Genomic DNA, 24,126 nt, shown 5'->3' on the forward strand with positions numbered 1-24,126 from the left:
GTAATCTACGACCAGAACACACACCAAGTGTGTGTTTTGGGTTTTTAATTTTTGTTTTAATAATAATTATTTTCTCACTTAACCCTTTTAGTCCCTCTAGTTTCTAAAAGTTATAAAAAGGTTACTATATCAAGTTCCTTCATTATTTTAAAACACTTAACTAACTAGGTTGATATTCCTAGTTACTTAATGGGTCCCGAGAGTTATAACCCGTTTTATTTTAACTTCCGTTAACTCGGGCTTCTTATAAACTTACTTTTCTTAAAGCATTTATTCTCCTTTTAATTAATATTAGGATTATTTGTTTAAATCCTAATATTCACCTGGTTAATTTTACCACTAACGGTATTTTACCCGTTCATTAATATTAACGTGGTTTGACTATCAAACTTGTTTTCGGGGTGTTACATTATATGTTATGTGACAATTTAAATGGATATACTTTAAATATTGAAACAATAATTAGTTGTCATGAGCTATGGGCAATCATCATGCCCTATACGTTTCCGCTGCAGGTCGGGGTGTGACAAAAATACCCCCCATTGAAGATGGAGAGAAACAGTTAGATGTCGATGAGGGTGATGTGACTCTTACTACGTTTGGAACTACATTAAACGAAATCTTGACTTTAAGTGACAAACAAGTACAAAACGTTGTTACGACATCTAAGGTAGCTTCTCGATTTTTGTAAGATGAGGATGTGATTGACGTACGTTGTCGAATCCATCAAGATGGAATGCTGAAGAACATAAGTACATGTGAAATATCTTTTGACGATATTGAAAAGGATCTAATGAATATTTGATCTTGCATTTGGAATATTGGAGAATTGATGTATTAACATAGACAATGACAAGAATGATTTTCATTGTTTCTTTTAGTAGAGTCGTCCTTATCGAGTACCACATCGCTCAAACATGGGTACGAAGCTTCCGATGAAATGCGAACAAGCCAAATTCAACCAATTTGCTAATTGTCGCCGTCACTGCATCATGTGGGTTTCCTACAAGTGTGTGTGTATGTGTATATATATATATATATATATATATATATATACACACATAGGGTAAGGTTTATTTGAGAATCATCTTTATTGTGAGAACCATGAGAACCAATGTGAACACACCAAAAAAACCTAAAAACCTAACCCCCCCCCCAAAAAAAAACCCTAAAATCCCCTCCCCCCACCCCCCACCCAAACTAAACCCCTCAAAAAACCGTAAAAAAATCTAAAAAACACACAAAAATGTGTTTTTTAATATTTTTTTACTATAAAATCGCTACTTTTAGTAGCCAATTTTTTTTAAATGGTAACGAAAATTAGCAATTTTGAGGTAAAAAAATATTAAAAAAATAATTTTATGTTTTTTTAGCTATTTTTGGTTGTGTTCACATTGGTTCTTGCGGTTCTCGGAATAAAGGGTGGTTCCTAACGGATCCTTCTCCTATATATATATATATATATATATATATATATATATATATATATATAGGGAGCCGCTAGAATGAGAACCACCTCGAGTTGTAAGAACCGCGAGAACTACACCCCACGGAGCGCCATTCGCCGCGATTTTTTTTTTACAAGTAGATGTGTGCATTATAAACATGGCCGTAAAAAATCACGGCGAACGGCGCTCCGTGGGGTGTACTTTTTTACACCTCAAGTTTGGTGAAAAAAAAAAGAAAAAAGAAAAAAAATTAAAAAACACCAAACTTGAGGTGTAAAAAAGTACACCCCACGGAGCGCCGTTCGCCGTGATTTTTTACGGCCGTGTTTATAATGCACACATCTACTTGTAAAAAAAAAATCGCGGCGAACGGCGCTCCATGGGGTGTAGTTCTCGCGGTTCTTACAACTCGGGGTGGTTCTCATTCTAGCAGCCCCCTATATATATATATATATATATATATATATAGAGGATCATGAGAAAACTAGATATAAATGAGAAAACTAGAAAACTAACTAAAATCCACTAAAAATGAGGGGGAGGGAGACTTTTAATGAAGGAGGGGGGACTTTTAATGAAGGAGGGGTAAAATTGAAAAAAAAAAATATATAACTTTTCAAACATTTCCCATTTCTCCATACGTTATCATTTTAAAACAAAAATGACACCATAAGATCACAAATTTTCTTATCTTTCATTCAAGTATATTCGAGCATATTTTTTATGACATAAAAAAAGATTTATGGTGTCGTCTTGTTTTCAACACTATTATTATAGTAGTGCACATGTGCAATATAACATGTACCACAATTGCATTACATGATTAAAATTAGCTTTTTGAGTCTAGTTTAGCTTTTAGGGTTAGTTTTTTTGGAGGTTTAGGATTAGGATTAGGTTTTTGGGTGTGGGGGGAGGGGGTTTAGGTTTTTTTTTGGGGGGGGGTGGGGTGGGGGGTTTAGGTTTTTTTCGGGTTTATGTTTAGGGTTTAGTTTTAGGTTTTTGGGGGATGGGGGGTTTAGATTTTTGGGGGGTGGGAGGGGGGGTTAGGCTTTTGGTGGGAGGGTGAATTTAGGTTTTTGGGGGGTGGGGGTGGGGGGTGGGGGGTTTAGGTTTTTGGGGGGTGTCGGTGGGGGGTGGGTTAAGTGGTTTAGGCTTTCCGTATTAGTGCACATGTGCAGTATAGCAAATTTTTTTTTTTTTGAAAATTTTTTTCCATACATAAAAAGTAGCGATTTTTCTTTAAAAAATTATAAAAAAAAAATTGGTTTTTTTTTAGGTTTTTTAGTTAGTTTTTTGGTTTTCTCATTTAAACTAGTTTTCTCATGATCCATCCCCTATATATATATATATATATATATATATATATAACAAAATTAATTTATCAAGTTTTACCTATTTCTGATTCTTAGGGTGGTGAAGAGGTATGGTCCCAATTCCCTGCCTACATGGCAGGGACCACACCACTTTTGTGCACACAAAGCACCCATGTCACCAGGACCTTCTAGAAGCTTCCAGAAGACATCTAGGCGGTTCATAGCTGGCATCGAAGATGCTTTGCCCAACATAAAGGACAACACGTGTCACCATTAAGAGAAGGCCACATAGGCCTGCGACGATCCAGGGAGCAAGTCTGACGCAACCAGTACGAGGTATCCAGCGTAAGCAAATAGAAGGACGCCACGTGTACCACTACACCCTTCGCGACAGAGCAGACCAAGAGGATATTCCCCTTGGTCGGACAGCTGGCGCACACCCACAGCTGGCACAGCTGCTCCCTCCTTCTTCACCATCCGGCTATAAATAGAACCCTTCATCATTCAGGTTAAGGATCTTGGCTCTCTTTACTCACTCTATACACACACTGTTTTATTCATCTCAGAGCAGTACTTATTCTCACGCCGGAGCCTGGTTAAGAGGGAAAACCCCCTTTTCCCCTCTTAACGAGACTAACGGTGTTTACTGTTTTGCAGATCTCGGGCCTTTGATACGAGCAAGAGAAGAGGTTGAACCCCATAAGTGAAACGACCCTCTTGGTTATCCTTTGTGTTAACCATTGTTTCAACATTGGCGCCATCCGTGGGACTCGAACCCACGACCACGTGGTTAAAAGCCATCCGCTTTTTTGCAAGACCACTCTCACCTCTTTTTCTCTTTTAGAAAACACTCGTGAAAATGGCAGACCAAAATCATTCACACCCAGCTGACGGAGAAATCTCTTCTTTTGAACTCGTTTCGGACACGGCACACGTCCAACGCAGTCAAAGGAACGAGACCATCCAAGAAGGTCAGCTGAACAACGAGTTTCCATCCATTTTTGGAAGTGCGTCCAGGGCTGCTAGCCAGACCACAACTGGACCCATTTTCCAAACACCAACAAGAATCATTACTCAAACCACAAACGGGGCTGCTCTTCAGCCTCCAACGGGGATGTTACATCAAACCCCACCGCCGATGCAGACTGTAAGCCATGGGCCAGGCCCTTCGGTACCATCGGAACAAGCACAACTCAACTATTCTGCACTTTTAGGGCTACCCGAAGGAAAAACTCTAGCTTCCTGGTATGCCGAACAGATGGCGTCTATAAACCTCATTTATACGCAGCTCAGCGCACAACAAGCCTTGCTCCAAGCACAGGCTAACCAATCAGCGTTCGTAACTCGACAACCAAGGTCTCTGAGTACACACACGGCTCAGCAGACAAAAACGTGGAACTTACGACCAGAAAGAGAACCAGTGCAACAGGTCAGAAGACCCAGCATGCAAGACACGCGCGATACCTATGCGGAAACAGAGAGCAACTTCGTCCAAACTTCCAATCAACAACGAAGGCTGATCCAAACCCGTTTGGGCGCACGCAACATGAATACAGAATGGGAAGAGGAGGAAGACGACCCAACGTACAAAGCAGAATCCACAGTGTTTAGCAGACTTCCTCCAGAACACGAGGCTTACAAACCAACCAAGCGCGCGGGGTACAACCCCAAAGCAGAACATGACTTCACCTTGAGCTATCGTCCTGAGGACATGGCTGAAAATTCAAAATTCATTCCAGAAATCGCATGCGCAGCCATCGACAAAACAAAGTTACCACACAACGTAGGTAAATACAATGGGTTGACGGACCCAGACGATCACCTCCAGGTGTTTAAAGGTGCGGGAGCAACAGGCGGATGGAACTTACCAACATGGTGCCACCTGTTCGCTCAGACATTCGTCGGCGCGGCGCGCATTTGGTTCGACAACTTACCGGCTGGCAAAATCAAATCGTGGGTCGACTTCCGAGAGAAGTTCTTGGCACACTTCTCTCAGCAACGAAGACAAGCAAGAGATCCAGGTGATTGTCTGAACATATGGAGAAAAGATTATGAAAGCGTAGAAGATTTCATTACAAGGTATAACAAAGAATGTCTAGAGATCGGAGACATACCAGAAAAAATGATGCATGCACACTTCATGCGAGCAGTCAAGTGCGATGATCTGGTTAAAAGAATCAAAGGGCGAGATGGAGGACCCAAAGACTGGGAAACCTTCATTGAAGCGGCCAAGACCATTGCGCAGACGGATAGGCAACTGACCGGTGACGATCACCGTCAGCGCGCACACAACCATCATGATCGAAACAACAGAAGGGGCAGAAATCAACCCTGGAGGGCTTCTGGGAACAGAGAAAGAAGCCCCCCACGGGACGACGCACGCCATACGATCAATCAGATAGCCCATCGAAAAGAAGTAAAGCGCGAAAATAGAGAAAAGCAGTGGACTCCACTAACCAAAACGCCTTCTGAAGTCTTAGCTACAGAGAACCATCAATTCAAACCACCCTTGCAGATGCGCAACAAAAGGGGTCAGGACCCAAATCTCTTCTGTGAATTCCACAAAGACACGGGCCACTTGACCGACGATTGCTTCAGCTTAAAACAAGAAATCGAAAGAGCTCTAAGAGACGGAAAGCTCGGTCATTAGTCAAAGGAGGAAAGCGCGATTACCGCCAGATACAACGAAGAGATGAAGGCCCAGACAACAAGAAGCTCAGAAAGCTAGAAACTCATATGGTGCAAGGAGGACCACGGCGACCAAGAAAAAACTACAACAAACGCGCGCAGGATGATTCATGGCGCGAGAAGCAAGTAGTGTTCCCAGTTGTCAGGGGAGGCCCAAGAGAAAAGCGGCCAATAGTCATTCCAGGGGTGATCGGCCACTACCAAACAGATTACATCTTTATTGATCCCGGAAGCACCGCAGACATCATATATGAACAGTGCTTCAATCAATTCGACCAAGAGGATAAGGCGCGCCTGGAACCAGTTGACTACCCATTAACTGGATTCTGCAACGAGGCCGTCTTTCCCCTAGGACAAATATCTTTCCCAGTATTACTTTCTGATGGGAGAAATTCAAGAACTGAAGAAGTCACATTCATGGTGCTACCGACACATTCAAGACACGACATCCTCTTAGGACGAGAATCCCAAGGAGATTTCAGTATGATCTGTTCCGCACCACATTCTGCCATAGGTTTTCCAACCGAAACAGGCATTGCGTTGATATACGCAAGCAAGGAAGTGCTAGCAACAGACGAAATCAGGCCGGCAAAAGCAAGCAAACCCGCACCGCGCAGAGAGGCAGAAAAATGGGTATTAAACAGTGCATACCCAGAACAAACGGTCACTCTGGGACCCGCAATGTCTGACCTAACGCGCGCGGCGCTAAAGAAATTACTGCATGACAACATGGACGTGTTCGCCTGGACACCGGCCGATATGGTTGGTGTTCCACGGCATATAGCGGAACACCGGTTAAACGTCTCAGAGGATGCGAAGCCAGTAGTGCATGCCAAACGACACCTGGGGGACATCAAACATGATGCAATGAAAGAACAAGTGTTAGAACTGCTAAACGCAGGAATCATCAGGGAAGTCCGGTACCAAACGTGGGTGGCAAGCCCAGTTATGGTAAAGAAACCGAATGGTAGTTGGCGAATGTGCGTCGACTACAAGGATCTGAACAAAGCATGCCCCCGTGACTGCTATGCGTTGCCAGACATAGACGAGAAAATAGATTCTTTGGCAACGTTTCGGTGGAAATGTTTTCAAGATTGCTACAAGGGATACCACCAGGTCCAGATGGCTGTTCAAGACGAGGATAAAACCGCATTCCGCACGCCAACGGGGCTATACTGCTACACCAAGATGCCGTTCGGCTTAAAGAATGCAGGTGCTACGTATCAACGGTTGATGAATGAAACATTTAGTGACGCCATCGGTAAATACATCGAGGTATACATGGACGATCTGGTAATCATGAGCAGGGAGGAGAGCGCGATGCTGGCAAATATTCAGAAAACCTTCAACACGCTGCGCAGCGTGAGCATCAAACTGAATCCAGCAAAATGCTCATTTGGAATGGAGGAAGGAAAGTTTCTGGGCTTCATAGTCACCAAAGATGGTTTTAAGGTGAACCCAGAAAAGGTCCAGGCCATAGAGAGGATGCCTTCACCAGCAAGCATCAAAGATATGCAAAAGCTCGCAGGACGATTGGCAGCCCTCAATCGATTCCTAGCAAACCACGCGGCAAAATCCTTCCCATTCATCAAGACCTTGCGAAACTGCATGAAGAAAACCCAATTCCAATGGACTCCGGAAGCAGAAAATGCGTTCCGCGAGATGAAAGACTGTCTCATCAAGCTGCCAACTCTAACCGCACCAAACAAAGGAGAACCTTTAGTTTTGTACCTCTCAGCTTCCGACAGGGCCGTAGGTGCCGTATTGCTGGTTGATCGACAAGGTGTCCAAACACCTGTGTATTATGTGTCCAGAACCCTAACCGACCCAGAAACAAGATACGCAATCATGGAAAAGCTTGTCCTTGCACTGATTCACGCGTCAAGAAGGCTACGCCGATATTTCGCCAATCACGTCATCCACGTGTTAACAAATTACAATATTGGGAATATCCTAGCAAGGCCGGAAATATCAGGAAGGTTGGCCAAATGGGCGATAGAGCTAGGGGGACACAACGTAGTCTTCAAACCACGACCGTCGATAAAAGTCCAAGTTTTGGCAGACTTCATGACAGAAGTCCCCGATGACAAAGACAGAGAGTGTAAGGCGATGGAGAAAGCGGAGAAAAAACAAACCGAAGAACCATGGATGCTGTATACTGACGGTGCGTCCAACGAAGATGGGGCAGGCGCGGGGCTACGGCTAGTGAGCCCTGACAAAAACGAGTTCACCTACGCCATACGTCTAGACTTCAAGAGCACAAATAACGAAGCAGAATATGAAGCCTTCCTGGCCGGCTTGCGCTTAGCAATCAAAATGGGAGTCCGACATATTGAGGCACATGTGGACTCCATGCTAGTGGCAGGCCAAATCAACGGTCAATACGAAGCCAAGGGCGACATAATGGCACTCTATCTCAACCAAGCAAAGACGTTGCTACAAACTTTCTATTCTTACAAGGTGCACCACATAAACCGCAGCGAAAACAAGCCGGCAGACGCCTTAAGCAAGCTTGCGTCAACAAGTTTTCAGCACCTAGCCAAAGACGTACGCATAGAAGTTTTAAGCAACCCGTCTGTTCCACTCCGAGAAGTCAGCGTCATCCAAACAGGAACCACGTCATGGATGACACCCATCATCATGTACTTACAGTCCGGGATACTCCCAGAAAATAAAGCTGAGGCGCGGAAAATCCAGTATAAATCAGAACATTATCAAATGGCGGACGGGATATTGTACCGAAAGTCATATCTCGGCCCCCTGCTGAGATGTGTTGACGCTGACGACGCAAATTATCTGATCCGGGAAGTACATGAGGGCATCTGCGGCATCCACGCAGGGCCGCGCATGGTAGTGGCTAAAGTAATGAACGCCGGTTACTACTGGCCCGGAATGCACCTCGATGCCGTGAAAGAATTAAGGAAATGCAGCGGCTGCCAACGGCATGCACCAAAAACCATGCGTCCAAAAAACGAGTTGGTGCCAGTAACAACCGCATGGCCCTTTCAACAATGGGGCATAGACATGGTGGGCCCCTTCCCAGAAGCACCGGGGGCAGTCAAGTTCATCATCGTCGCGGTCGATTACTTTACCAAGTGGGTAGAAGCAAAAGCACTTGCGTCAACCACATCGGCAGTCGTTAAACGATTTATCTGGGAACAAATCATATGCCGTTTCGGCCTTCCACTCCGAATCATCACCGACAATGGTACAAATTTTGCAGCAGATGATCTCGAACGATGGTTCAAGGAACTAAACATTGAACACACCTTCTCGTCGGTCGCACATCCGCAAGGGAATGGTCAAGTTGAAGCAGTCAATAAAAGCATCGTTGATGGCATCAAAGCAAGACTCGGTGAAAAAAGACGAGGATGGGTCGACGAGCTACCAAGCATATTATGGGCCCATAGAACAATGCCCAAGACAAGCAATGGAGAAACACCGTTCAGCTTGGTCTATGGGTCCGAGGCTGTGATCCCAGCAGAAATCGGGCTTCCATCTCCGAGAATGCTCTCCATGAATCTGATCAATAACGAAGAAGAAAGGAGGATCGACCTGGACCTCCTAGAAGAACGGAGAGAGATGGCAGCAATCAACGAAGCCAAATACAAGACAAAGCTTGAAAAATATTACAACTCCCGAGTCCGCATCTGCACCTTCAACCCAGGCGATTATGTCTTAAGGGACAATGAAGCGTCCAACGCAGAAAAACCGGGAAAACTGGCTCCCAAATGGGAAGGCCCATACATCATCGATGAGGTCCTCGGCAAGGGAGCATACAAGCTACGCACCATGAACGACAAAGAGGTTCCACGAACCTGGAATCCCCAACAGTTACGAAAATACTACATATAAACATGTAATCGTATAGGGCGAATCGCCGACACATTTACCTAATACAAGAAGTGTTTGGCTATATTTACTTCATGCAAATTTTTTGTCACAACTGCATTTATCACTTTGGGCGTACACGAAAACATCAATGGCTCGACCATAGGAAACGTTGTAGACCTCCAAGGCTCGTCACAGCCAAGTGCACAGCCGGGTCGAAAACACAGCCAAAGCCTACAAAACGCCAAAAAACATAACTTCGTGCCCACATAAACACGAAAACATCGATAGCAAGGCAACTAAACATTGTAATGCTCCCAAGGCTGTAATCCCAGCCGAGCTCACACAATAACCTGCAACTCGATCACTTCGTATATCACATGCAAGCGCGCATACTTAAACGACAGAATAAAAACGTTGTAGTAACACAACATCACCTGTCAGCGCCATCATTCATTCGTGACACCTAATCAAAGTAATTAAAACATGCACATATTATGACGATTTCAAAATTTGCATAAACATAATCAAAGTAGCAAACATTCGTCAAAATACATAACACCGCAGGTACGAAGTATGAAATTGTCTTAAAACACCATTACAAGCCCATACAAGGCTATACGCGGCACACAGGCCGGAAACTTCCACTTAAGGACGGCTGGGACCAGCACCACCCGCACTACCAGCACCATCATCTCCTAAGGCCTTTTTCAACAAGGCCACCCCATTCGCCTTATTAGCCAACTTACCAGCGGCTCGAACGACAGCAAAATCAAGCATCGAAAATTCTCGACGCTTAGCAGCATAAGCACCCTCGCAATCCTCTTTAAACAACTCAAAATGGTAATCCTTCTCATTGTTTACAGCGGCACACCTGCCTTCAGCATACCCATTCTTGCGGCCACTATTATAGCCTGCCCCACCCAACTCAAACATGTAGCGGGCAAGCTCAGGAGAATTCAAGATACGATCAGCAAGCTGCATGAAAAACAAGGTCGAATAAGATAGCAGAAATAACTACACAAAAATAGAAATAAAGGAAGACAGAAATAGAACAGGCAAAGAGCATTACCAATGGAACACCGCGGGATAGCAGCCACCTACTATCAGCTGAAGCTTCCTCAGCAAGGAGCTCAGACGCACGGCACTCAGCCGTCTTCTCATCAAGGAGACGCTGAGCAGCCTCACATTCCGAAACCTTTTCTTGCACAAGAAGCTCCAGCTTATCTATCCGCGCAACATACTCCTTCTCCTTCTTCTCCGCAGCAAGACGCGCTTGATGAGCCTCTTCCGCAAGAGCCGTCTTCTCACCGGACAGCCGCACAATAGCATCACGCTGCGACTGCATCTCCGTATTCGTACGAGCACATGCGGATTCCCAATCCTTTTGTTTTTGCTCATTCAACTGTTTTTGCTCTTCGAGTTTCCGCTCAGCCTCAGTAACCCGCCATTGCAGACCCTTCTGCTCTGCGTTAAATTTTTCCTTCTCTTCAGCAAATGCCTTCTTGGCCTCCTCAAACGCCATAGTTTCTTCTCCCATAGATCGCCATTCGCGAAGAATCTCCTGAGAAGTGGCAAAGAAGTTAACCCCAGCCGTAACATGATCATCTATAAGGGCAAAGCGGTTGCGGTTTTTCTGAAACATCCTCTCGGCAGGAGGAAGGGATAAAGAGAAGAACTCCTGACAATTCTGTAAATCATTCATGCGGGAACCCTGAGTAAGGCTCCAACGAGGAACATGAGGCATATCATCACAAGCCGGATTACCCCACGAATCATCAGGAACACGTTCAAAGTACGAGTCCCGCACGGCACCAGAAGTAGCTCCACCCCCACCAGGCGGACGCTTCGTGTAAACGGTTTGTTGCGGAGTAGTCTCACTAGACTCCATCTCCACTTCAATACCTTTACCCCTATCGGCTCCAGCATTATCACCTCCGGCACCGCGGCTACCACCAGCATCACCACCAACATCACCTCCAGCAGCGTTACCCCCCTCAAACATACCCTCAAAAAACCCTTCACCGCCCTTAACAAAGGCATCAGCATCATCTTGAGGGGGAGTCAAGCCAACAGTCCTCGACGGAGGAGAAGTAGGTGGAGTAATCTGAGAAATATCCACCGGCCGTGGTTTCTTGCCAGTCTTGGTTGCTGCCATAAAACTACAATTAGTAAAAAAGACCAAAGGAAAGATGACAGAAACATACACGGAAACTAAGGTACCAGGGCGGGAAGCAGAGGCATCAAATATCTCCTCCAACAAATTCCCTCGACCCCCACTAAACACACCCAAATCAACCTCAGATTCAGAAGGGGCTGGGGGGGCATCCTTTTGAAGCTTGGCCCTCTTGGCCGCAAGAAGGGCAGCAGCTTGTTCATCAAGATGACGCTTATGATCATCAAGAGCCTTCTTCTTCATATGCTCAGTTAAAGTGGCTTTATCATCAGGATCTGACCCTTGACGCACCTCCCCAGGGCCTAGGCCAGACAACGTATCAGACACTACCACATAATCTAGATAAGGAAGAGTAGAAGGTTGCTTACGAGAAGATCCAGCAGCTCCGCCCTCCTTCTCTTCCCTTCTTACAGATTTCTCCGTCCTTGCCCTTTTCCTCGTCTCCAACTGGGCAGACGGATCAACAGATGCCTCCGCATCGTCATCATCCTCAGCAAACCCATGTACCGCCTCAGCAACACCAACAGGCACGGTACCTGCACGCGCGGAATGAGATATTAGATCTTCAACATCCTGGTCGGAACTTCCACTAGAAAGGATAACGACTTCCTCTCGACCAGAGTCGACCAAGTCGTCCTCATCATCCTCACCAAGAACTTCATTGGCGTATCCACTCAAACTAGCATCGGTAGGATGCAGAAAACGGTCATGTATTTGCTCCAACCACGTTGGATTCCCATCAGCCTGGATAGCTTCAACCATGGCACCCGCTGATTTCGGGTCCAAGGCGTTCAACAAACTATAACCAACTGCAAAGTGGAAACAAAAATAAGGACACATAATAAGCATAAAGGGAAATAATCAAGTGATGAGACATGAAAGAACAATACATTTGCCCTTATGGCTATACGCAGGCTGACCCAGCGGATGTTTGGGAACCCACAACAAACTCATCCCTGCACCAACCAAAGCCATCTCATCCAGTTGAGAAATAGCCGTCGGCTTCGCAGTTATCTTCTTAAACCAGTCTTGATCACCATAGTTGGGAGGAACATCCACCCTGGGGACCCCTTGTCCCACTTGCCTATACGACATATCCGTCGGAATCACACCACGACGAATGTAAAAAAACTTTTGTTTCCAATCATGAATGCCCTTTATCGGCACCGAACACACCTGAGCAACTCCCATCCTAGCCTGGAAAGAGTAGAACCCACTGGAATACGAAACACTGTAGATAGTGTTGAACATCTCAAACGTAGGCTCAACACGGTACGACCTGCAGACAAACTCGAAATGAGTAATCCGAGGGAGCCCAATCGCATTTATCTGAGAAATGTGAAGCCCATAACCCCTCAAAACATCAGCAGTGAACTTCGTAATCGGCAACCTAAAATTGCCTTCCCGGAAATAAGCAGCATACAGCGTGATAAAACCCCGAGGGGCGTCCAATGCTGTGGATCCAGAGGGAGGATAACGAGCCCCCCACTCAGGACGAAAATTATGTCCCCTCACAAGCATCTGGAATTCATCCTCTTTCCAGTTAATCACAGCCTGGTCAGGACCAGGAGGCGCTCTACTCCTATTTTTCCTTTTCTTTTGAGTAGGATTCTTATCAGCCATGATAAAAATCAAGAAGAAGACGACTTGAAAAGGTGAAAGATAGAACAAAGGGGAAGAAGGTAGAGAGAAATTGCACGTAGAATTTGAAAGTGAAGGAAGAAAGAGATAACCGCCCCATATTTATACCCATCGCATTTAATGCGATGGGTAGTGGACCGTCAGGGAACAGAAAAAGCGCCCAATAGATGACTGACACGTCACAGGAAAGAGAAGACGTCGGCTCATTTTTCGGGAAGCATGGGCGACAGGGTCTGCTGATGTGACAGAAAGTCACTGCAAAAGCAACTGTTCGCCTCCGAAAAGACAGGGACGTCAGACGGTCACACCAAACGCTTCCCCATAACCACCAAACTTCCAACGGAAGAAAGCACAAGAGAGCCAAAACCCATGCGGCATGCGTCCATTTGGCTCACTTTTTTCAGAGGGCCAAAACCCATGCGGCATGCGTCCATTTGGCTCACTTTTTTCAAAGGGCCAAAACCCATGCGGCATGCGTCCATTTGGCTCACTTTTTTCAGAGGGCCAAAACCCATGCGGCATGCGTCCATTTGGCTCACTTTTTTCAAAGGGCCAAAACCCATGCGACATGCGTCCGTTTGGCTCACTTTTTTCAAAGGGCCAAAACCCATGCGGCATGCGTCCATTTGGCTCACTTTTTTCAAAGGGCCAAAACCCATGCGGCATGCGTCCATTTGGCTCACTTTTTTCAAAGGGCAAAAAACCCATGCGGCATGCGTCCATTTGGCTCACTTTTTTCAAAGGGCCAAAACCCATGCGGCATGCGTCCATTTGGCTCACTTTTTTCAGAGGGCCAAAACCCATGCGGCATGCGTCCATTTGGCTCACTTTTTTCAAAGGGCCAAAACCCATGCGGCATGCGTCCATTTGGCTCACTTTTTTCAAAGGGCCAAAAACCCATGCGGCATGCGTCCATTTGGCTCACTTTTTTCAAAGGGCCAAAACCCATGCGGCATGCGTCCATTTGGCTCACTTTTTTCAAAGGGCCAAAACCCATGCGGCATGCGTCCATTTGGCTCACTTTTTTCAAAGAGCCAATAACTAAACGGCGCGCGTCCACTTGGCTCACTTTATATTCACCAACTTCAACGCGATGCACAGAAGCCACAACTCTCATAAGTCCAGAATCCCTCCTAGACGATCAACTCAACTAGAAGGCACACTGGACTTGGGGGACTTGAAGAGGTATGGTCCCAATTCCCTGCCTACATGGCAGGGACCACACCACTTTTGTGCACACAAAGCACCCATGTCACCAGGACCTTCTAGAAGCTTCCAGAAGACATCTAGGCGGTTCATAGCTGGCATCGAAGATGCTTTGCCCAACATAAAGGACAACACGTGTCACCATTAAGAGAAGGCCACATAGGCCTGCGACGATCCAGGGAGCAAGTCTGACGCAACCAGTACGAGGTATCCAGCGTAAGCAAATAGAAGGACGCCACGTGTACCACTACACCCTTCGCGACAGAGCAGACCAAGAGGATATTCCCCTTGGTCGGACAGCTGGCGCACACCCACAGCTGGCACAGCTGCTCCCTCCTTCTTCACCATCCGGATATAAATAGAACCCTTCATCATTCAGGTTAAGGATCTTGGCTCTCTTTACTCACTCTATACACACACTGTTTTATTCATCTCAGAGCAGTACTTATTCTCACGCCGGAGCCTGGTTAAGAGGGAAAACCCGCTTTTCCCCTCTTAACGAGACTAACGGTGTTTACTGTTTTGCAGATCTCGGGCCTTTGATACGAGCAAGAGAAGAGGTTGAACCCCATAAGTGAAACGACCCTCTTGGTTATCCTTTGTGTTAACCATTGTTTCAACAGGTGGTATCTCTAACTTTGCATGTGTACTATTTCCCGTTTGTTTGGCTAAAGCCAATGGGTTGGACTCAACCGTGGAAGTCCAAATTCTGGGCGAAATGACAGGTTGAGATTATAGGTCTCTAAGAGAGAAACTAAAATGATATCTATGGCTGTAAAACAATTAAAAAATGTAAAAATCTAAAGAAGAAAATTATTTCTCCCGTATTAATTGTTATTTCCCATATTCCCTTCCATATATAGCTTTTAAATTAGGCATGACCACTGCCTAATCTTTGTTTATATGGACGGCCTGTTCCTTTGTTTTATTGAATCAATCAAATCAATATACAATTCATGCCTTTGTTTTATTCATCTCATTCTGCTCATCTCATACCATAGCAATACCTTCAGAGTAGTGTTAGAAACGATTCTCTAATCAAAACACCAAACAACCCTAAAGCCACCATGGCTGATAATGCTGCTGCCAGACTCACACCCCAACTGCATATGTAGAAGAAGAAACAAGCCCGATATATGGCTTGACAAACAAACAATATCAACAATTCACATATGTATTTGGAAATGAAAGTGGTGTGGCGAAAGAAGAAAATCCGTGGCGAACTTAACAGATAATGATGGTGAAGAAGCTAAATGGGTGATAGACTCGGGCACCACCAAGCAAATCACACTCATTGACTCGTTACTTAAAAAATAAAATCCAAGGAAACTATGAATCACCATTGACTATACCTAACCGTGAGGCTAAAGCCGTTGAAGGACGAGGGTATTGTGTCTTACCAAACACGGTGATGATTAAAGAGGTCCTTTATGTTCCTAATTTTAAAGGCAACTTGCTTTAGGTTAGTAGACTGCAAAAGAACTTAAATGTGCTATAAGGGTCTATATTGATTGGAATGGGTGATTGCAAGAAGGGTTTGAGTTCAAGGAAATTGATTGGAGTGGGTGATTGCTAGAAGGGTGAAGAGGTATGGTCCCAATTCCCTGCTTACATGGCAGGGACCACACCACTTTTGTGCACACAAAGCACCCATGTCACCAGGACCTTCTAGAAGCTTCCAGAAGACATCTAGGCGGTTCATAGCTGGCATCGAAGATGCTTTGCCCAACATAAAGGACAACACGTGTCACCATTAAGAGAAGGCCACATAGGCCTGCGACGATCCAGGGAGCAAGTCTGACGCAACCAGTACGAGGTATCCAGCGTAAGCAAATAGAAGGACGCCACGTGTACCACTACACCCTTCGCGACAGAGCAGACCAAGAGGATATTCCCCTTGGTCGGACAGCTGGCGCACACCCACAGCTGGCACAGCTGCTCCCTCCTTCTTCACCATCCGGCTATAAATAGAACCCTTCATCATTCAGGTTAAGGATCTTGGCTCTCTTTACTCACTCTATACACACACTGTTTTATTCATCTCAGAGCAGTACTTATTCTCACGCCGGAGCCTGGTTAAGAGGGAAAACCCCCTTTTCCCCTCTTAACGAGACTAACGGTGTTTACTGTTTTGCAGATCTCGGGCCTTTGATACGAGCAAGAGAAGAGGTTGAACCCCATAAGTGAAACGACCCTCTTGGTTATCCTTTGTGTTAACCATTGTTTCAACATTGGCGCCATCCGCTTTTTTGCAAGACCACTCTCACCTCTTTTTCTCTTTTAGAAAACACTCGTGAAAATGGCAGACCAAAATCATTCACACCCAGCTGACGGAGAAATCTCTTCTTTTGAACTCGTTTCGGACACGGCACACGTCCAACGCAGTCAAAGGAACGAGACCATCCAAGAAGGTCAGCTGAACAACGAGTTTCCATCCATTTTTGGAAGTGCGTCCAGGGCTGCTAGCCAGACCACAACTGGACCCATTTTCCAAACACCAACAAGAATCATTACTCAAACCACAAACGGGGCTGCTCTTCAGCCTCCAACGGGGATGTTACATCAAACCCCACCGCCGATGCAGACTGTAAGCCACGGGCCAGGCCCTTCGGTACCATCGGAACAAGCACAACTCAACTATTCTGCACTTTTAGGGCTACCCGAAGGAAAAACTCTAGCTTCCTGGTATGCCGAACAGATGGCGTCTATAAACCTCGTTTATACGCAGCTCAGCGCACAACAAGCCTTGCTACAAGCACAGGCTAACCAATCAGCGTTCGTAACTCCACAACCAAGGTCTCTGAGTACACACACGGCTCAGCAGACAAACACGTGGAACTTACGACCAGAAAGAGAACCAGTGCAACAGGTCAGAAGACCCAGCATGCAAGACACGCGCGATACCTATGCGGAAACAGAGAGCAACTTCGTCCAAACTTCCAATCAACAACGAAGGCCGATCCAAACCCGTTTGGGCGCACGCAACATGAATACAGAATGGGAAGAGGAGGAAGACGACCCAACGTACAAAGCAGAATCCACAGTGTTTAGCAGACTTCCTCCAGAACACGAGGCTTACAAACCAACCAAGCGCGCGGGGTACAACCCCAAAGCAGAACATGACTTCACCTTGAGCTATCGTCCTGAGGACATGGCTGAAAATTCAAAATTCATTCCAGAAATCGCATGCGCAGCCATCGACAAAACAAAGTTACCACACAACGTAGGTAAATACAATGGGTTGACGGACCCAGACGATCACCTCCAGGTGTTTAAAGGTGCGGGAGCAACAGGCGGATGGAACTTACCAACATGGTGCCACCTGTTCGCTCAGACATTCGTCGGCGCGGCGCGCATTTGGTTCGACAACTTACCGGCTGGCAAAATCAAATCGTGGGTCGACTTCCGAGAGAAGTTCTTGGCACACTTCTCTCAGCAATGAAGACAAGCAAGAGATCCAGGTGATTGTCTGAACATATGGAGAAAAGATTATGAAAGCGTAGAAGATTTCATTACAAGGTATAACAAAGAATGTCTAGAAATCGGAGACATACCAGAAAAAATGATGCGTGCACACTTCATGCGAGCAGTCAAGTGCGATGATCTGGTTAAAAGAATCAAAGGGCGAGATGGAGGACCCAAAGACTGGGAAACCTTCATTGAAGCGGCCAAGACCATTGCGCAGACGGATAGGCAACTGACCGGTGACGATCACCGTCAGCGCGCACACAACCATCATGATCGAAACAACAGAAGGGGCAGAAATCAACCCTGGAGGGCTTCTGGGAACAGAGAAAGAAGCCCCCCACGGGACGACGCACGCCATACGATCAATCAGATAGCCCATCGAAAAGAAGTAAAGCGCGAAAATAGAGAAAAGCAGTGGACTCCACTAACCAAAACGCCTTCTGAAGTCTTAGCTACAGAGAACCATCAATTCAAACCACCCTTGCAGATGCGCAACAAAAGGGGTCAGGACCCAAATCTCTTCTGTGAATTCCACAAAGACACGGGCCACTTGACCGACGATTGCTTCAGCTTAAAACAAGAAATGGAAAGAGCTCTAAGAGACGGAAAGCTCGGTCACTTAGTCAAAGGAGGAAAGCGCGATTACCGCCAGATACAACGAAGAGATGAAGGCCCAGACAACAAGAAGCTCAGAAAGCTAGAAACTCATATGGTGCAAGGAGGACCACGGCGACCAAGAAAAAACTACAACAAACGCGCGCAGGATGATTCATGGCGCGAGAAGCAAGTAGTGTTCCCAGTTGTCAGGGGAGGCCCAAGAGAAAAGCGGCCAATAGTCATTCCAGGGGTGATCGGCCACTACCAAACAGATTACATCTTTATTGATCCCGGAAGCACCGCAGACATCATATATGAACAGTGCTTCAATCAATTCGACCAAGAGGATAAGGCGCGCCTGGAACCAGTTGACTACCCATTAACTGGATTCTGCAACGAGGCCGTCTTTCCCCTAGGACAAATATCTTTCCCAGTATTACTTTCTGATGGGAGAAATTCAAGAACTGAAGAAGTCACATTCATGGTGCTACCGGCACATTCAAGACACGACATCCTCTTAGGACGAGAATCCCAAGGAGATTTCAGTATGATCTGTTCCGCACCACATTCTGCCATAGGTTTTCCAACCGAAACAGGCATTGCGTTGATATACGCAAGCAAGGAAGTGCTAGCAACAGACGAAATCAGGCCGGCAAAAGCAAGCAAACCCGCACCGCGCAGAGAGGCAGAAAAATGGGTATTAAACAGTGCATACCCAGAACAAACGGTCACTCTGGGACCCGCAATGTCTGACCTAACGCGCGCGGCGCTAAAGAAATTACTGCATGACAACATGGACGTGTTCGCCTGGACACCGGCCGATATGGTTGGTGTTCCACGGCATATAGCGGAACACCGGTTAAACGTCTCAGAGGATGCGAAGCCAGTAGTGCATGCCAAACGACACCTGGGGGACATCAAACATGATGCAATGAAAGAACAAGTGTTAGAACTGCTAAACGCAGGAATCATCAGGGAAGTCCGGTACCAAACGTGGGTGGCAAGCCCAGTTATGGTAAAGAAACCGAATGGTAGTTGGCGAATGTGCGTCGACTACAAGGATCTGAACAAAGCATGCCCCCGTGACTGCTATGCGTTGCCAGACATAGACGAGAAAATAGATTCTTTGGCAACGTTTCGGTGGAAATGTTTTCTGGATTGCTACAAGGGATACCACCAGGTCCAGATGGCTGTTCAAGACGAGGATAAAACCGCATTCCGCACGCCAACGGGGCTATACTGCTACACCAAGATGCCGTTCGGCTTAAAGAATGCAGGTGCTACGTATCAACGGTTGATGAATGAAACATTTAGTGACGCCATCGGTAAATACATCGAGGTATACATGGACGATCTGGTAATCATGAGCAGGGAGGAGAGCGCGATGCTGGCAAATATTCAGAAAACCTTCAACACGCTGCGCAGCATGAGCATCAAACTGAATCCAGCAAAATGCTCATTTGGAATGGAGGAAGGAAAGTTTCTGGGCTTCATAGTCACCAAAGATGGTTTTAAGGTGAACCCAGAAAAGGTCCAGGCCATAGAGAGGATGCCTTCACCAGCAAGCATCAAAGATATGCAAAAGCTCGCAGGACGATTGGCAGCCCTCAATCGATTCCTAGCAAACCACGCGGCAAAATCCTTCCCATTCATCAAGACCTTGCGAAACTGCATGAAGAAAACCCAATTCCAATGGACTCCGGAAGCAGAAAATGCGTTCCGCGAGATGAAAGACTGTCTCATCAAGCTGCCAACTCTAACCGCACCAAACAAAGGAGAACCTTTGGTTTTGTACCTCTCAGCTTCCGACAGGGTCGTAGGTGCCGTATTGCTGGTTGATCGACAAGGTGTCCAAACACCTGTGTATTATGTGTCCAGAACCCTAACCGACCCAGAAACAAGATACGCAATCATGGAAAAGCTTGTCCTTGCACTGATTCACGCGTCAAGAAGGCTACGCCGATATTTCGCCAATCACGTCATCCACGTGTTAACAAATTACAATATTGGGAATATCCTAGCAAGGCCGGAAATATCAGGAAGGTTGGCCAAATGGGCGATAGAGCTAGGGGGACACAACGTAGTCTTCAGACCACGACCGTCGATAAAAGGCCAAGTTTTGGCAGACTTCATGACAGAAGTCCCCGATGACAAAGACAGAGAGTGTAAGGCGATGGAGAAAGCGGAGAAAAAACAAACCGAAGAACCATGGATGCTGTATACTGACGGTGCGTCCAACGAAGATGGGGCAGGCGCGGGGCTACGGCTAGTGAGCCCTGACAAAAACGAGTTCACCTACGCCATACGTCTAGACTTCAAGAGCACAAATAACGAAGCAGAATATGAAGCCTTCCTGGCCGGCTTGCGCTTAGCAATCAAAATGGGAGTCCGACATATTGAGGCACATGTGGACTCCATGCTAGTGGCAGGCCAAATCAACGGTCAATACGAAGCCAAGGGCGACATAATGGCACTCTATCTCAACCAAGCAAAGACGTTGCTACAAACTTTCTATTCTTACAAGGTGCACCACATAAACCGCAGCGAAAACAAGCCGGCAGACGCCTTAAGCAAGCTTGCGTCAACAAGTTTTCAGCACCTAGCCAAAGACGTACGCATAGAAGTTTTAAGCAACCCGTCTGTTCCACTCCGAGAAGTCAGCGTCATCCAAACAGGAACCACGTCATGGATGACACCCATCATCATGTACTTACAGTCCGGGATACTCCCAGAAAATAAAGCTGAGGCGCGGAAAATCCAGTATAAATCAGAACATTATCAAATGGCGGACGGGATATTGTACCGAAAGTCATATCTCGGCCCCCTGCTGAGATGTGTTGACGCTGACGACGCAAATTATCTGATCCGGGAAGTACATGAGGGCATCTGCGGCATCCACGCAGGGCCGCGCATGGTAGTGGCTAAAGTAATGAACGTCGGTTACTACTGGCCCGGAATGCACCTCGATGCCGTGAAAGAATTAAGGAAATGCAGCGGCTGCCAACGGCATGCACCAAAAACCATGCGTCCAAAAAACGAGTTGGTGCCAGTAACAACCGCATGGCCCTTTCAACAATGGGGCATAGACATGGTGGGCCCCTTCCCAGAAGCACCGGGGGCAGTCAAGTTCATCATCGTCGCGGTCGATTACTTTACCAAGTGGGTAGAAGCAAAAGCACTTGCGTCAACCACATCGGCAGTCGTTAAACGATTTATCTGGGAACAAATCATATGCCATTTCGGCCTTCCACTCCGAATCATCACCGAAAATGGTACAAATTTTGCAGCAGATGATCTCGAACGATGGTTCAAGGAACTAAACATTGAACACACCTTCTCGTCGGTCGCACATCCGCAAGGGAATGGTCAAGTTGAAGCAGTCAATAAAAGCATCGTTGATGGCATCAAAGCAAGACTCGGTGAAAAAAGACGAGGATGGGTCGACGAGCTACCAAGCATATTATGGGCCCATAGAACAATGCCCAAGACAAGCAATGGAGAAACAGCGTTCAGCTTGGTCTATGGGTCCGAGGCTGTGATCCCAGCAGAAATCGGGCTTCCATCTCCGAGAATGCTCTCCATGAATCTGATCAATAACGAAGAAGAAAGGAGGATCGACCTGGACCTCCTAGAAGAACGGAGAGAGATGGCTGCAATCAACGAAGCCAAATACAAGACAAAGCTTGAAAAATATTACAACTCCCGAGTCCGCATCTGCACCTTCAACCCAGGCGATTATGTCTTAAGGGACAATGAAGCGTCCAACGCAGAAAAACCGGGAAAACTGGCTCCCAAATGGGAAGGCCCATACATCATCGATGAGGTCCTCGGCAAGGGAGCATACAAGCTACGCACCATGAACGACAAAGAGGTTCCACGAACCTGGAATGCCCAACAGTTACGAAAATGCTACATATAAACATGTAATCGTATAGGGCGAATCGCCGACACATTTACCTAATACAAGAAGTGTTTGGCTATATTTACTTCATGCAAATTTTTTGTCACAACTGCATTTATCACTTTGGGCGTACACGAAAACATCAATGGCTCGACCATAGGAAACGTTGTAGACCTCCAAGGCTCGTCACAGCCAAGTGCACAGCCGGGTCGAACACACAACCAAAGCCTACAAAACGCCAAAAAACATAACTTCGTGCCCACATAAACACGAAAACATCGATAGCAAGGCAACTAAACATTGTAATGCTCCCAAGGCTGTAATCCCAGCCGAGCTCACACAATAACCTGCAACTCGATCACTTCGTATATCACATGCAAGCGCGCATACTTAAACGACAGAATAAAAACGTTGTAGTAACACAACATCACCTGTCAGCGCCATCATTCATTCGTGACACCTAATCAAAGTAATTAAAACATGCACATATTATGACGATTTCAAAATTTGCATAAACATAATCAAAGTAGCAAACATTCGTCAAAATACATAACACCGCAGGTACGAAGTATGAAATTGTCTTAAAACACCATTACAAGCCCATACAAGGCTATACGCGGCACACAGGCCGGAAACTTCCACTTAAGGACGGCTGGGACCAGCACCACCCGCACTACCAGCACCGTCATCTCCTAAGGCCTTTTTCAACAAGGCCACCCCATTCGCCTTATTAGCCAACTTACCAGCGGCTCGAACGACAGCAAAATCAAGCATCGAAAATTCTCGACGCTTAGCAGCATAAGCACCCTCGCAATCCTCTTTAAACAACTCAAAATGGTAATCCTTCTCATTGTTTACAGCGGCACACCTGCCTTCAGCATACCCATTCTTGCGGCCACTATTATAGCCTGCCCCACCCAACTCAAACATGTAGCGGGCAAGCTCAGGAGAATTCAAGATACGATCAGCAAGCTGCATGAAAAACAAGGTCGAATAAGATAGCAGAAATAACTACACAAAAGTAGAAATAAAGGAAGACAGAAATAGAACAGGCAAAGAGCATTACCAATGGAACACCGCGGGATAGCAGCCACCTACTCTCAGCTGAAGCTTCCTCAGCAAGGAGCTCAGACGCACGGCACTCAGCCGTCTTCTCATCAAGGAGACGCTGAGCAGCCTCACATTCCGAAACCTTTTCTTGCACAAGAAGCTCCAGCTTATCTATCCGCGCAACATACTCCTTCTCCTTCTTCTCCGCAGCAAGACGCGCTTGATGAGCCTCTTCCGCAAGATCCGTCTTCTCACCGGACAGCCGCACAATAGCATCACGCTGCGACTGCATCTCCGTATTCGTACGAGCACATGCGGATTCCCAATCCTTTTGTTTTTGCTCATTCAACTGTTTTTGCTCTTCGAGTTTCCGCTCAGCCTCAGTAACCCGCCATTGCAGACCCTTCTGCTCTGCGTTAAATTTTTCCTTCTCTTCAGCAAATGCCTTCTTGGCCTCCTCAAACGCCATAGTTTCTTCTCCCATAGATCGCCATTCGCGAAGAATCTCCTGAGAAGTGGCAAAGAAGTTAACCCCAGCCGTAACATGATCATCTATAAGGGCAAAGCGGCTGCGGTTTTTCTGAAACATCCTCTCGGCAGGAGGAAGGGATAAAGAGAAAAACTCCTGACAATTCTGTAAATCATTCATGCGGGAACCCTGAGTAAGGCTCCAACGAGGAACATGAGGCATATCATCACAAGCCGGATTACCCCACGAATCATCAGGAACACGTTCAAAGTACGAGTCCCGCACGGCACCAGAAGTAGCTCCACCCCCACCAGGCGGACGCTTCGTGTAAACGGTTT

General features: G+C 46.4%; 2 protein-coding genes across 2 annotated transcripts; both read left to right on the forward strand.

Annotated features, from left to right (window-relative positions):
• Positions 1-6,208: 6,208 nt before the first annotated feature.
• LOC110888096 lies at positions 6,209-9,346 on the forward strand. The gene is made up of 3 exons (XM_035989852.1): positions 6,209-7,055; positions 7,188-8,804; positions 9,321-9,346. The coding sequence occupies exons 1-3, from the start codon at positions 6,209-6,211 to the stop codon at positions 9,344-9,346; spliced, it is 2,490 nt and encodes an 829-aa protein (XP_035845745.1).
• Positions 9,347-19,191: 9,845 nt separating this feature from the next.
• LOC110888095 lies at positions 19,192-22,228 on the forward strand. The gene is made up of 3 exons (XM_035989853.1): positions 19,192-20,038; positions 20,171-21,885; positions 22,139-22,228. Exons 1-3 carry the CDS (start codon positions 19,192-19,194, stop codon positions 22,226-22,228), a joined length of 2,652 nt encoding a protein of 883 aa, XP_035845746.1.
• The last annotated feature ends 1,898 nt before the right edge of the window (positions 22,229-24,126 follow it).

The sequence above is a fragment of the Helianthus annuus genome, chromosome 5 (genome assembly GCF_002127325.2).
Source record: "Helianthus annuus cultivar XRQ/B chromosome 5, HanXRQr2.0-SUNRISE, whole genome shotgun sequence".
Classification (NCBI taxonomy): domain Eukaryota; kingdom Viridiplantae; phylum Streptophyta; class Magnoliopsida; order Asterales; family Asteraceae; genus Helianthus; species Helianthus annuus.